Below are 13,450 nucleotides of genomic sequence, written 5' to 3' on the forward strand. Positions count from 1 at the left end.
TCGGGACTGAAGTCATAGCTGAGCCACTGCCGGTCCTAGGCGGGAATGGCTCATTTGGTGGGGGAAAGAGTGGGGGGAGCGGGGCAGGGGAACCTACTGGGTGGCAGGGGGACCTGCAGCTAATACCCCCCACCCCCTGCTCCCCCATGCAGAATCCCCCACCACCTAGCTGCCTCCTCCCCCCTTACCTTCTGCTTTGGCTGCGGTCCCTCCAGCCCTGACAAGGCCCACCCAAGAGCTGCAACATCTTATCCAGGCACAGGCATGCGGGGTACAAGGGGCAGCAGGGCAAAAGGAAAGTGTCTGGCTCTTCACCCCCTGCCGCTGCTTCTCCTCCCACAGCAATGCAGAAAGATGCATTTAAGACAAGTTTCCACTAACTAGATTCTAGAGAATGTATTTACTGGGGGGAGTGGAGACATCCTACATTCAAGTCATTGTAGATTTGGGGAAATATGGTAATTTAAGATAAACTTAATTAACAGTTGGTTTCTAAACAATAGGGGGAATCTCGTAGGCAGTAAAGATCAAACTGGTCACCTGCCCAGCTCTTTGCATCACCTAAAAAAACCCTGGGACGGAGGTAAGGAAATCAAGGGCAGAGGGCACTGTGCGCGCGCGCACACACACCAGCCACTGCAGGGTAAGGCTGTGCTGGGTGTTAGAGGGGCAGGACAAGTAGCAGCAGGGAAACCCAAGTGCTGCTGGCTGATCGCTCTGCCCAGGTCCCAGTCAGGGCAGAGGCCAAACTCCTGTGGAGCCCAACCTGGCCCATGGGTAATTAAGACAGGGACCAAACTCCTGCATCACCTGGGATGTGTGATCCACATTACTGTAGAGGCTGGCCTGTACCAGGCTCTGTGGAAGTTTAGCCCCTGCCATGGCTTGGACCTGGGCAGAGTGAGGGGCCAGTGCCCTAAGGCTCCCAGGCACTACTAACCCTGCCTCTCCAAGCCCCCCTCACTGGCACAGCCCCCAGCTCCTGCAGCAGCTGTTGCTCACACTTGCATTCATGTCTACATGCGGATGCGCGTGCACACACACACACACACACACACACACACACACTCTACATCAATAAAAATTGAAAACCACCCCTAAATTCACACAGCTCTAAAAATTTCAATTGAGAAAAATTGAAATAAATGCTTAAAAATAACTACTGATTGTAGTCATCAAAATTTTTTAAAATATATTGAATTCTGCTAAGCCTAGCTATGAAGTTGGTTTAATTCTTTGCTTCATACAAGTAAACTCAACTTAAGACTGTGCTAACAAATACTTAAAATATTTAGAGTAGGGGTTTTCAAACTTTTTGAATCATTGTATGCCCTGGCAGCCAGACACAGAGCAACGTACCCCCGGCTGCTGAGCTGGGGGAGGGGGTGTTGTGTTACTAGGCATGTGTATGTGTGTTGCGGGGGTGAGCATCCTCCATGCCTGTGCAGGATCGTGCATAGTGGTGCTCCATTCCCACACGCCCGTGCATACTTCCTAGGGCCTGCTTAAGTACTCCTTATTTAGAACACTAGGTTTCAAATCATTTGGTACCTCTGACTGCTGAGTAGCTAATAATTTAGGGTTTAAATCCATATGGACTCATATAGGGCAGTAGCTATAACTATTTTACAGAATATATTTAATAAAAACTAAACAATATTAATCTCAAAGGGTGTAAACAATGCAGAAGTTGATAATTTCTGTACCTAACGTGCATAACAACATGGTGCAAAATATAGAAGGACATATTCACATCCAAAAACTCTCACCTATCCTGCTGCAAATGGTGACTAGTAATTCACCAACAGTTTTAGAATCATCCACCATAACAGTTTTCACTGACCCATCCAGCATCCGTATTTTTTGAGGTCTCTGTTTTTTCTTGTATTCCAAAATATCCTACAGAGGAAATCATATGGCATTAGATAGCTTCAGAAGCCATTCTAACACTGCAGTCCTCTAAAGTAAGCGGAACTGGGAGCAGGTATATTTTTACACTTATATTAACAAAGAGCAACTGTCTGACAGAACAAGGAGCAATGGTCTCAAGTTTCAGCAAGGGAAATTTAGGTTAGATATTAGAAAGAATGGTCCCACTAAGAGGGTAGTAAAACACTGGAACAGGTTATCCAGAGAGGCAGTGGAATCTCCCTAGTTTTCATAATTTTCATAGTTTTTAGGGGCTGGAAGGGACCCTGCCGTTGGGTTGCAGATCATCAGGTCTAGCCCCCCTGCACTTGAGTAGGAAAGACCGCTGGGGTCAGATGACCCGAGCAAGATGGGCATTAAGACACTTTTTGAAGATCGCCAGGATGGGTCAATGCACCACCTTTGGGGGAAGCCTGTTCCAAATCTTCAGAGGAATCCTTGAAGGTTTCTAAGATCCAGCTAGACAAAGCTTTGGCTGGGATGATCTAGTTGGGGATGGGCCTGCCTTGAGCAGGGGGTTGGATGTGATGACCTCCTGAGGTCCCTTCCAACCCTAATCTTCTATGATTAAAAATCTGATTTTTTGTTAGGACAAACTTCTGAAGCTTGTCACCTGCCCAAAGGACAAATTCTAGTATTACCAATTAATACTGTGTTAGTCTAAATCAGTATTTCTCAACATTGTTAGACTCAAGGCACCCCTCATAAAATGTCAGCTCTTAGTTTTGACTTGCTTTTTGGCTACAGAAAAATAGAGCAATTCTGTTATGAAGAATTCAGCCCACAATAGCTCAGAATGTTCTTAACACTATGGATTCCTATTTGAAATTTCAGGGTTTACCTTGTGAATCATGTTTGCATATCTAACAGTGCTAATACTGTGTGGCATGCCATGGCACCCTTGAAAGGATCTCAAGGCACTGATTCACTGGTCTAAAAGCTGCATTAATGATTTCACTGAACACCTTCAGGAAATTTTAGCAAGTATACATTGGACTGAAACTTGCAAGGAACTGCTGAGCCTAACATCATTTAACGAACAGACTAGGCTTTCCAGTTTTGAAGAAAATCTTTCCAATGTGGATATAGTTATGGTTTTGGATGGATACAGATGTAGATATGGCATTACAAAAAGAAAGTGTGAAAAGAAACCCTAAATCTCAATGCAGGTTACCTCTGAAGTCTACAGTTGACAAAAATCAGAAGCTAACCTTTTCTATAACTCATTTTATTAGAGGCTTTCAGGTAATGTAATTAACAATCATCACTAGATACAGCAGCACATTCTCAAGCAGATGGCAGTGGGACAACAGCTTGCTTGCTACGAACAGGCGTGAGATCTTATTTACTCCCTTTACACCAAGTAAAAAGAACAAGAGCATTATAAAAGGGACTCCAAAGCTAGGTCCATGCTGCTTTCATCGTACTCCTGAGGATGCCAAGTATGTCCTTCCCTACCTTTTTTCTCTCTAAACACAGAAATAATGTGTGAAACCATGCTGGGTCACTCCTCATCACTGCTGAGCTGTTTCCAGCCTTCATCTGGCAGTAGGGGAATGCAAGTCCTTTTAAATGTAAATTCACTTCTGTCTCCTACTTTTATGTGACAGGGAAAGGATAATTCCTTCTCTAGAAGGAAAGGCAGAACCCTGTCTTGATACCATACTGATGTACAAGCTTGGACACTAACAGATACTTGCCAACACAGAAAAAAAAATCACGTTTTCAGTCTTTTTATCGACTAATTCTGTTTGGCATGGTAGTCATCCAGCACTTAAAAAAACCAAAAAGTGCATTGCTTTTGCCCGAAAACTAGTTTATTTTCCAAAGATTAAATTATTTTTATTACTTATTAATTAAAAAGTTTTTCTTAAAGTCTGATGGGGAAAACCAGGACAGAACTCAGCCATACCCCATTTCGCAGCATGTAATAATCCAGTGTTCTTCCAGCTTCCAACCATATACCTTTGCGAGGATCTTCATCTGATAAGAACAGTCCATAGTCAGACGCTGTGGAATGAAACAGAAGGGACATCATTTTCCTGGTAAAATGTGACCTGGAAAAACTCAATATAATGACCAGATTCCAAGGTCAACCTTCTGTTAATTTACCTTCTGCTGTTAAGGAGTATTTATTGCAAGTGTTATTACCCCAGTTAAAGAAATATTTAGTTTAGCATCATGCAGCAGGGTTTTAAAGATAGATAGTTATAATCACAGCTGAAATGGATGTTTCATGAAGTGAATATTAAGTGTTTCTCACCACCAACGCTTGGCCTTAATAGTAAACAGCAAACCAAAAATGCAGAAGAATTCAGATGTAAAGGTTAACAATTATTTCTCTGTCACTGTATTACTTTAAATACTACCTCTTTAAAACATGGTGTGTACCTGATAGTCATGTGAGCATTTCATAACAAACTAAAATTCTAATTCAATCAAGTGCAAATAAATTAAAGTCCAGCTAAGAATATATTTCCAAAAATAAATAAAAATAGAAAAATTACTTTTCATTATTTTTACTGAAAAGGCAAAATCCTACACCCACTGAATTCAATAACAAATCTTGCATTGATTTTAAAAATGCAAAAATGCATGCCCTTGAAAGTTAATACCCATTTCAAGTTTAGCAAAATAAAGACTATAGGCACCAACTTAAAACCTTTTCCTGTTAACCAGAGAGGAAGAACACCTAAAGATATTTCTTTCTTACACAAGAATCACAAGCTGCAACAGCACACTAATATAAGCAAGCAGACTAGGAAGCACGAGTCATTCCAATTCCAGAGAGTTATCACCTTAATTTTCAGTGTGAAATCTCTATCAACAATTTACATTTATTAGGCAGGGTTTAAAATTAAATGTGGTTATAAACACAGTGCCATATGTATATGTAACTGTGCAAGATACTATAATCCATAATTGAGTATAAAAATAACCATGGCTTACAGGGAAAGTGTTCTTTTCAAAATAGCTCTGAGCAAGCTTCCAAAGAATAATACTGATTGCATCCATCTTTTAATGGACAATCTGTAACTGTACTGACTCAAATATACTATTCATGAAGTCATAAACTTTCCAGAAAAGTAATTATTTAGCCTAAAAATATGGATCTTTTAAGAGAAGAACGCTTCTCAAAACCCTTGAACATAAAACACAGCAACACTTCTTTGCATACATTTACGTTAGGAAAGTAATCACTGAAAAGACAACTTGTACACGTAGAAATGATTATGATCCATACATTCAGCAGTTAATGGTGCAAAAATCATTCTTGAAACTATATATGTAAAACAGTTCTAAATTTTCATGACCTTCATTATTCTCTGACTACAATATGTGACCAGTACATACCCGATATGTCTATACTGTAGAAAAAACTGTGTTTTATTTGTGGAATTCTGGAGCAAAGACAACCTGATCATATGCCCGTTTTGCTTGATATTCGTTTTTCTTAATTAACATGTCTTTTGGCTTGAACAACCCAAAACGGGGAGGAGGGAAGTAAGCTACAGAAATTCTATTTCAATGTAGCTATGCCATTCATAGGCAAAGCGATTTTAGGTTTTAAACAATCATATACACAAAAGAAAAAACTGAGTATACCAGTTATAAAGATGTGTTCCTTTTCTCTTGTGCAAAGGTTCTGACCTTAAAAAGGTATATTGCACTCAATTTCCAATGACTTCAGCAGAAATTAGGCACACTCGGCACCTGGATTGTTCAAATTAAATGCCTTTGTTTTCCTACATTCAGAAAAGAGGCCCTCAATCAGGCCTCCAAAAACCACCTTGTTACAAGGGGAAATTTTTTTGTACAGCATCTTTACACTTCAGTTTGTTAAAAAAATTTAGAGACAGCAATGCCGTCATTTATGAACAGCTCCAGGAAGATAAAAATACAAAACTGTATGGATAGCTATGTATAATCAATAGGTTTCTTATTATAACGACATGCATCCTGGAGGTATAGCTAGCACAAAGTTAGAGGGCTATGATGAACTTTAGCAGATGTCTACTGCATAGCTCAGTTTGTAAGCAATTAATAAGGGCTCACTCAATGTGGTTTGTATCAGCTTGACATGTTTATTAAGCTACACATCCTATATTTGTTTTGCCTATGGCAGGCCTAACCTGGTGTTTTCTATAACCAATTTTTTCCCCTGTGGACAGGCCTCCTAACATTAGTAGTCTCTGGCCTAATATTCTCAGTTCTGTGAGAGCTGTCCCATTTGCTACTAAACTATTGTGTGTTTATATTCCAGGCACTCTCCACTTCCTGAGATGTTGTGCAAGAGCTGCCTGGATTTTCCCACTATTATAACCATGGTTGAGAATACAGTAGGTGGAGTTGTGCAAACATGACAGGAGAAAAGCAGTTCTGTGAACACAACGTGGCTGAAAAGTTTGAAGAAACTGATACCTTTTATCAAAAAAAACTGAAACTTTTGGATTTGGGAAGTTTCATAAAAAATAACTATAAAAAGCCATTTTTCATTCAGAAGGGAAGCAAAGAAGTTTGACTAACTTCAGCTATCAATTCATTTCAGATGTGCTTTTCAACTGCCTTAGACCATAAAGGCACAGGTTTTAAAAACAATTCCTTTTTTAAAATTAAGAATAATCAAGGGAAGATAAGGGGAGAAAGGGAAGGAAGAGAATTTAGTACAGGAATCCAAAGCCAAAATGCAACTCATTTTTTAATTTGCCCGAAGTGGGGGGAAAAGTATGAACTAACCTTGCCCCGTTTGAGCCTCAGGTACTCGTTCACGGATAACTCTACATGCATCATACACTGCTGTGGATGGTTCAAACTGCATCGTCTTCACCACATTGCACTGGCGGACACAGATCTTCAGAGATAGGGCCACCATGATGTTAAGTCACTTGGAGGTTCCTACTAAAATACCCAATAACACAGTAAGGAAATCAGAGCTATATTTAGTTCTTTCACCCCTCCATTTTTCAGTACTTTAAAAAATAATCTTTAAGTAAAAACACGTGCAATTAAAGAAATGATCAAATAACAATTCTGTAGAAAGCTTTATTAGCACAGCACAGCTAGTAACTTGTCAAAATAGCTATTTTTGTTGGCACAATTTAAAGTAACTTTAAGGAAGTCATGTACACAGTTTTAAAGATCTAACATACTGTCTGAAGTATGTCAAAATATTGCACTAAAAAACAAAATATCTTGCCTGGGCATCAAGCCAACAATGAATACTCCATCACAACTGAATAGTAATAGCATGATTTTCAATACACTGATTAGCTAGCTCATCAATACAATAAACTCAACACTGTAAATTCAAATTACAAGTCCAAGTCCAACCTTTAACAAGAATGTACAGTCAAATAAAAAGAACACCAACATGTCCTTCCTGTTTCTCAAAACCATACACAACTAACTCTATGCCTTTTGATTATTTTAATAAATTTTAAGTCTAGAAGGGATAATTGTGATCACCTAGTCTAACTTCTACATAACACAGGCTGTAGGACTTGTGAATTAAATAGATGTTGTTGACTAGAGTGTGCCTTCCACATGAGACATCTGTGTATAACACATACCTACCCAAGAAAAGGACAAAATTGTGGGGAAAAAAGTTATCAACATATATCTGATTGAATGTTCTCTACTTTTATTATAGCCATTTAATTTTTTTTTGTTACATAGCTGTGGTGTGTAAGACTCCTTGGGTGTCTTTACATATACTTCAGGGATGGGAGGAGGGGCAAACTTTAATTAGAGCAGCTACATGAGCCTCTAATTAAAGTGCCCACCGAGTCTCATGAATTCAGCATCCCGCATTTCAAAATAGTGGTGGGGGCACTGCAACTTAAGTTTGATCAATGAGCTTTAGTTAAAGTGCCTGCAGTGCCATTTTGAAGCACAGGGACATTGACTACATGAGATATGGAGACTCGATTAATCAAGTCTGCTCCAATGCGGTGTAATTACAGGGCACTGAAACACCATTCCCTCATGTCTAAAGGCATCCCTTAATTTTTGATCTCTCTTCTCAGGAGAAAAACACTCAACTTATATGTTAGACAGTATGGTACACATTTATTCAGAAAGTAATCTGGTAACTGAAGACAGATTTTTTGTTCTTGATTGTCTGATTATTAGGCAAAAGGAAGAACAGGGTAGCACCTTATTGACTAACTAGCTTAGTCACTAAACTCACAGTTTCTGAGGTTAGGCTGCAGAGTATGAAAGTTTATGCCTCTCAGTCTGTTAGGGCAGGGACCAAAGAAACTGCCTTCTGCTTGACTTCAGACTACTACAGCTAGCCACCTTGCTGTCTGATTACTAGCTACAGTTCTGTACAGCCTTTTCAGCCCAGAGGTAACCATCATTTTGCAGGCTTCTTTTTAAGAATGATTTTTGATATTCGGTAGTACTCATGAGCTATAAAACCAAACTAGAGAGGTTAATAATAGGCATTAGACAACTAGGAATAAAAAGCAGGCAAACCATGTCAACAAGAACCAAAACCAAACCCGAAACCAAACAACCCTTTATGAAGGGTCATGTGTAGGTTCTACCTGAATCATAGGGGTACTTAGCAATTTCCACAGGTTGATGGCAGCATAAGGTTCACATTCTGCAATCATTTCACAGAAGCTCTGCCCCTCAATGCTGACTGGTAGAGAAATCCCACCCCTCAGCACTGATTGGTGGAAAGGCCCAGGTGGGAGGAAGGGGTCACCACCATCTTAATTGTTGGTTGACCATTTTATTTTCATTAAGTTTTTTTGTTGTTGATTTTGCAGACAATCCCAGATTTCATGGTTTCTGCAAAATCCGTGAAACCATGAATTAAGTAGGTCCCTAGTCATGGGTCTAAATGTTACCTGTATAAATTCATTACTAGAGGATCTGAAAGAAGAATGGACATTCCTTGTATTTTTACGTTTTAAAAGGCAACATAGAGGAAGATCCTTATTTTACCATCAGCAGTAGGGCAATTTAATGAGTAAAACTATCACTAGACCAGTTCAGTATTTCCCAACTGACCCGCAAGTATCCATGTAGGCATAGACAATATGACATAGACAATTCCAGTAACACCTCATTAATCCACACTTCAGTAAACTGCATGCACATTTTGCTGGACTTTCCCTGTCTCTTACCCATTATGCAGAGATCTCCAATTACAATACTTAGATCTCACGTTTATCCATTGTCTATTATTTTCAAATAGACTGTAGATAGCTGGAACTTAACAAATCCAGCATAAGGTCTCAGTACGGCCTTAGCTTACCTTCTATCTCCCATCAATAAAAACACCATCTCTGATGCTTTCACAATATGGCTCCATGTTAGTATCTAGTTTATTATCGTACTGGTTGGGCCTTTCAACGTGGCAATTGTCTCTTGAACAATAGCAATAGCAACAGCCAGACCATGCAGAGTAACAACATAGAACAGAAGACTATGTGATTGATTTTTCACAGCCTGGGTTAGTTCCACCAGAAATCATGTTGGTTTTTTCAGCTCTTGGAAAAAAACAACAATGGGAACAAGTCACCAGCAGGAGGGAAGTCAGCCCATCTCTGACAGTAGCCAGACCTAGTTATTCAGATGTCATTGCTAACTCACTGGCCTTTCTGAATTGCTGCAATTCACCTGTCAGTCACAGGCCTGGCAGAATAAATGACTTGAACTTCTATTTCTACAATATTTCTGCACAACGATTATAAGGAGACTCCCTGAACTCTCAGTCTCCTATATTATTTCCTTATTAAAAAAAATAAGTGCTCTAAAATGACAGGAGGGAATGGACAGGTTCCAGAAACAGAATTTTCTTCCCTCTTCTCTCTTTATATCTTGCCCAAAGGTGAAACTAACAGACCGCTGATGTCAGACATTTTATGACTTGAATTGATTGACTTTCATAATAAAAAGGTAAATGGATACTGATCTTTTTCTAGGAACCTTAAGTTTTGCCCGCACAAACAATATCCAGATATTTTCAGTGTGAATGACTCTAGACAAAGAGAAATTGTCATTCAGAAAAAACAAAAAAGGATGAGTGTACTTAACAACCTCATTGAGTAGCTACCTTAAACTGATGTGTAGAAAAGCACTCCATCTCCCCTACTAGCTTATATTTAAAGAAGCAATAACAGAAGGCAGATCCCTAACAACTCTCCTACATTCCTCTACACTTAAACATGGACAGTCTAGCTTTCACCAGTGCATTACAGTGTACCTCAACAGAAACAGCTATCCATTTTTCAGCAAGTCAAAAGTTGCATCCATTTGAAAGGTCATAATGTCTAATGAAGAGATCAACTTTCTGCTGATAAGAAGCATAAGACAAGTGAGAACAAAAGGATATAAACTACATATGTCCAAAACCTGCTGATACTCCAAAAGTACTATTTTTCCTCATCTGAGATGAACTTGTTTTGCCTCATTCAACATGTGGAAAAAGAAAGCTCACCTTGAATTTGAGCATGACCCAACCCCAGCCATATCACACAGTACACACATGCATGGGTTGCGAGTGGAGAAAGGAGTGGAGAACAGAGGGAATGCCATGAGGCGTGGGGTGAAGAGCAAAGAGGAGATCACAGGGTGCAGTGGGAGGGGCAGAGCGATTGACGAGCTGGCTCCAGTCCTGACTCAGGGCTCAACACAAGCTTCTGCCGCTGTTGCTGCTTGGCCAGAGCCACCATGTGCTCTGTGCCCCAGGCCAGGGCCAAAAACAGAGGCGCCCCATAGGGTAAGAGTGGAGGGAGTGTTGGCACACTCATCAAGGGCTGGGGGCAAGGGGCAGGATGCCTGCCCCAGCCCCCACCAGACACTGCTTTCTATGACACAGTGGTAGGGGAGAGAACAAATTTAAGATGACCCAATGATTAGATTCTATATATGGAAAAGTCTAACAAACTTACAAACTATTAAAAAATTCTAATTTTCCATGCACTGAATCTAATTACTGGGAGGCTGTCTTAAAATTCAAACATTGTTTTGGATTCAGTAAACATGGTATTTCACCACCAAGCCTGTCTCCACTGGATTCTACTTGAACGTCACATTAGCATAAACCACTTACTTTTTAAGTTTTGCCTTTTACTTTAATTCTACAAAAGGTATGATGAATCCCACAGTTAAGGTCAATGTGACATTATGGTGTGAAAACTGCACAAACACACAAAAGTCTTTCCTGAGTTACTGGACACTCATAGTAAGAGGGACAATGACTAAGTCAGTCTGCATTCAAGAACTTCCATCTGCACCTCCAGCTGAGGAGCTGCAGATGGAAGTTCTTGAATGCAAACTGGGAAAGATTTTTTGCTACACAAGAGGGAGAGCTAGAGCAAGCAAAATTAGTTCTTTCTTCGATATGAAGAATCAAAAAGACCAAAGAAGAGATTTGCCTGGAGGAGTTAAGATACTGAATGTACAACAAGCTAGCATTAACTTCAATAAAGAACTAATCCACACAGTCAGCTTCTCTGACTCCGTATGAAACTTATTCAAATACAAACTTCAGTCCAAGATGAGATCAGATCTTTAGAAAGGGACTCAAGTGTAAATGAAGTTTAGGAAATAGCGGGAGGGTGTGAAAGTTTTAATAAAATGTATCAGTAGAACGCTACCTACCTCAGCCCTCATCGACATCAGAAAAATATATTCCTACCATGGTAAACCAAGTCTTAGCAGGCACCTGAAAACAACAACAAATTGGTCCCTTTCTCTCAAATAAACTACATAATATTTCATTATAAGGCAAGAAGAGTGATGCTAAGCTAAGCTTATCCCCTCTGTACTTTGTTTACTTGATGATGAGTTATTCACAGTCATTCACTACATAAATGGTGCCTAAACCATCTGGGCCTGGATGAGTGGCACAAGGATGGTGGGCTGGGGTGGGGCCCAATCCAACAATCTGGTGCGGGGGCATGGGGGAGGGAGAAATGGCTACACTCCCTTGCCACCAAATCTCCAGACCTGTGGGGATGACACAGATCTACAGGCTAGAACTGACCCATGGGTGGTCTGTTGAGCACCACTGCACTGTAGTCAAAGCTCATTGCAAACTTGGCACATGTTCTGGTAATGCACAGCCTGTAGTTAAAGAGGGGCTTCAAATCAAGGCTGTAAACAAAATCTGTGGAAACCAGGAGCAAGGGGACATCATTTGGTCTATATCACTCTAAATAAAGTGTCTCCATATGCAAGAGACCTAGATAATTAGCACAGCTGGAGAAAGTCTAGAGCACATACAAGCCTCTTCAGTCCTTTCTTTTTTTTTTTTTAAGCACATGCTGTGATACACAACACCTTCATTTTAGGAATCTCTTGGGATACTTCCGTGTGCTCTTTAAATGAGAAACATGTGGCAAGGGACAAACTCTTTACATTGCTTTAATATGCAGTGTAATTGCTCATCATGAACTGCTCCCTTCATTCATGCTAAAAAAACCTCTGCTCAAAATAGAAATGTTGTTTTGACTACATAAGAATCAGACTACCAGAGCATTATTCCATTACACCTCATATAACAGTCAGCAGTGAAGGACTGGGCAAGACATCAAATATGTTGCAACAATGCATAAACACCTCTTTCCTAACTGCAAGCTCATCAGGGCAAGGCCTTTGTGTAGAACACAGCATAATAAAGTCAGGATATTAATTTAAACCTTTTAGGAACTACATGAGTTGTCATGTCTAACTCACAGTTCAACCAACAGGTGCCAGTAGCTTAATGCAGAGCTGGCTCTTGCTTGCAGTCATGAATGGGCACAGGGTGGTTCAGCATCAGCCCCTCTGCTGAGCCCTAACATTGCACAGCTGGAGTCCTGCTACTGAAAAGTATCCTTTGCCGCATCAGTCTAGTGGAAGCCTTTTGTGGCATAGATGGTGACTTAGACACTGCAGCTCCAGTCTGAGGTTACCACAGTATTGTTTCTTCAGCTTTTGGGGAAAGTTTTAAAATGCTCTTTTTACATTAGCATAAAGGAGAAACTGGTAGCAAACATATATCAATTCATAAGGTACTGGAGACATCCATGTTTTAAAAAAACCCCAAACCCTAGCTGACTTCCTGCCCTTGAGGCAAGGGGCTCGACTCGATCTCCCAAGGTCCCTTCCAGCCCTAATGCTTATGAATCTATGAACTATACACATGATAGTAAAATCATCTTCAAAGAGTATATTAATGATGTCATCCTCAACCCTAACCCATCTGGGGAACAAATTAGGCTTGCAGCAGGCCCCTGTCCTGTACTGCATCAGTCTGTATTATATGTACTCTGAAGTTTACTAACAACCAGTACTGTAAGATGATGTCATTCATGTCCTTGAGCCAGATGAGGAGCTCCGTTTCTATAACACATCACATGTTTCCTACAAAATACAAACTGTCCAGCAGGGCAACTTGCAAATGCTCTAATCAATAGTTTAGTCACATTTGCATTGTTAGCAGCAGCTCCCAAGATGTTAAATGTGTCAGGTTTTAGTGGGCTATATCTTGTTACTGAGTTCACATAGATTGAACAGG

At 40.2% G+C, this 13,450-nt stretch overlaps 1 protein-coding gene across 13 annotated transcripts in view; it reads right to left on the reverse strand.

Annotated features, from left to right (window-relative positions):
* TLN2 (talin 2) overlaps positions 1-13,450 on the reverse strand; it is a 383,956-nt gene that overhangs the window by 194,274 nt on the left and 176,232 nt on the right. For 12 of the 13 annotated variants that reach the window (XM_090029605.1, XM_090029610.1, XM_090029613.1 and 9 more), the window contains 3 exons: positions 6,667-6,828; positions 3,842-3,939; positions 1,770-1,899 (listed from right to left, as the gene is read on the reverse strand). In XM_090029605.1, the coding sequence (XP_089885731.1) occupies positions 1,770-1,899; positions 3,842-3,939; positions 6,667-6,802 (364 nt within the window). In that variant the 5' untranslated portion in view covers positions 6,803-6,828. The remainder of the gene's footprint in view (positions 1-1,769; positions 1,900-3,841; positions 3,940-6,666; positions 6,829-13,450) is intronic. The other variant, XM_090029609.1, reaches the window with a different exon arrangement.

Source organism: Crocodylus siamensis, chromosome 15 (assembly GCF_052110815.1).
Source record: "Crocodylus siamensis isolate JL-2025a chromosome 15, ASM5211081v1, whole genome shotgun sequence".
In the NCBI taxonomy this organism is placed as follows: domain Eukaryota; kingdom Metazoa; phylum Chordata; order Crocodylia; family Crocodylidae; genus Crocodylus; species Crocodylus siamensis.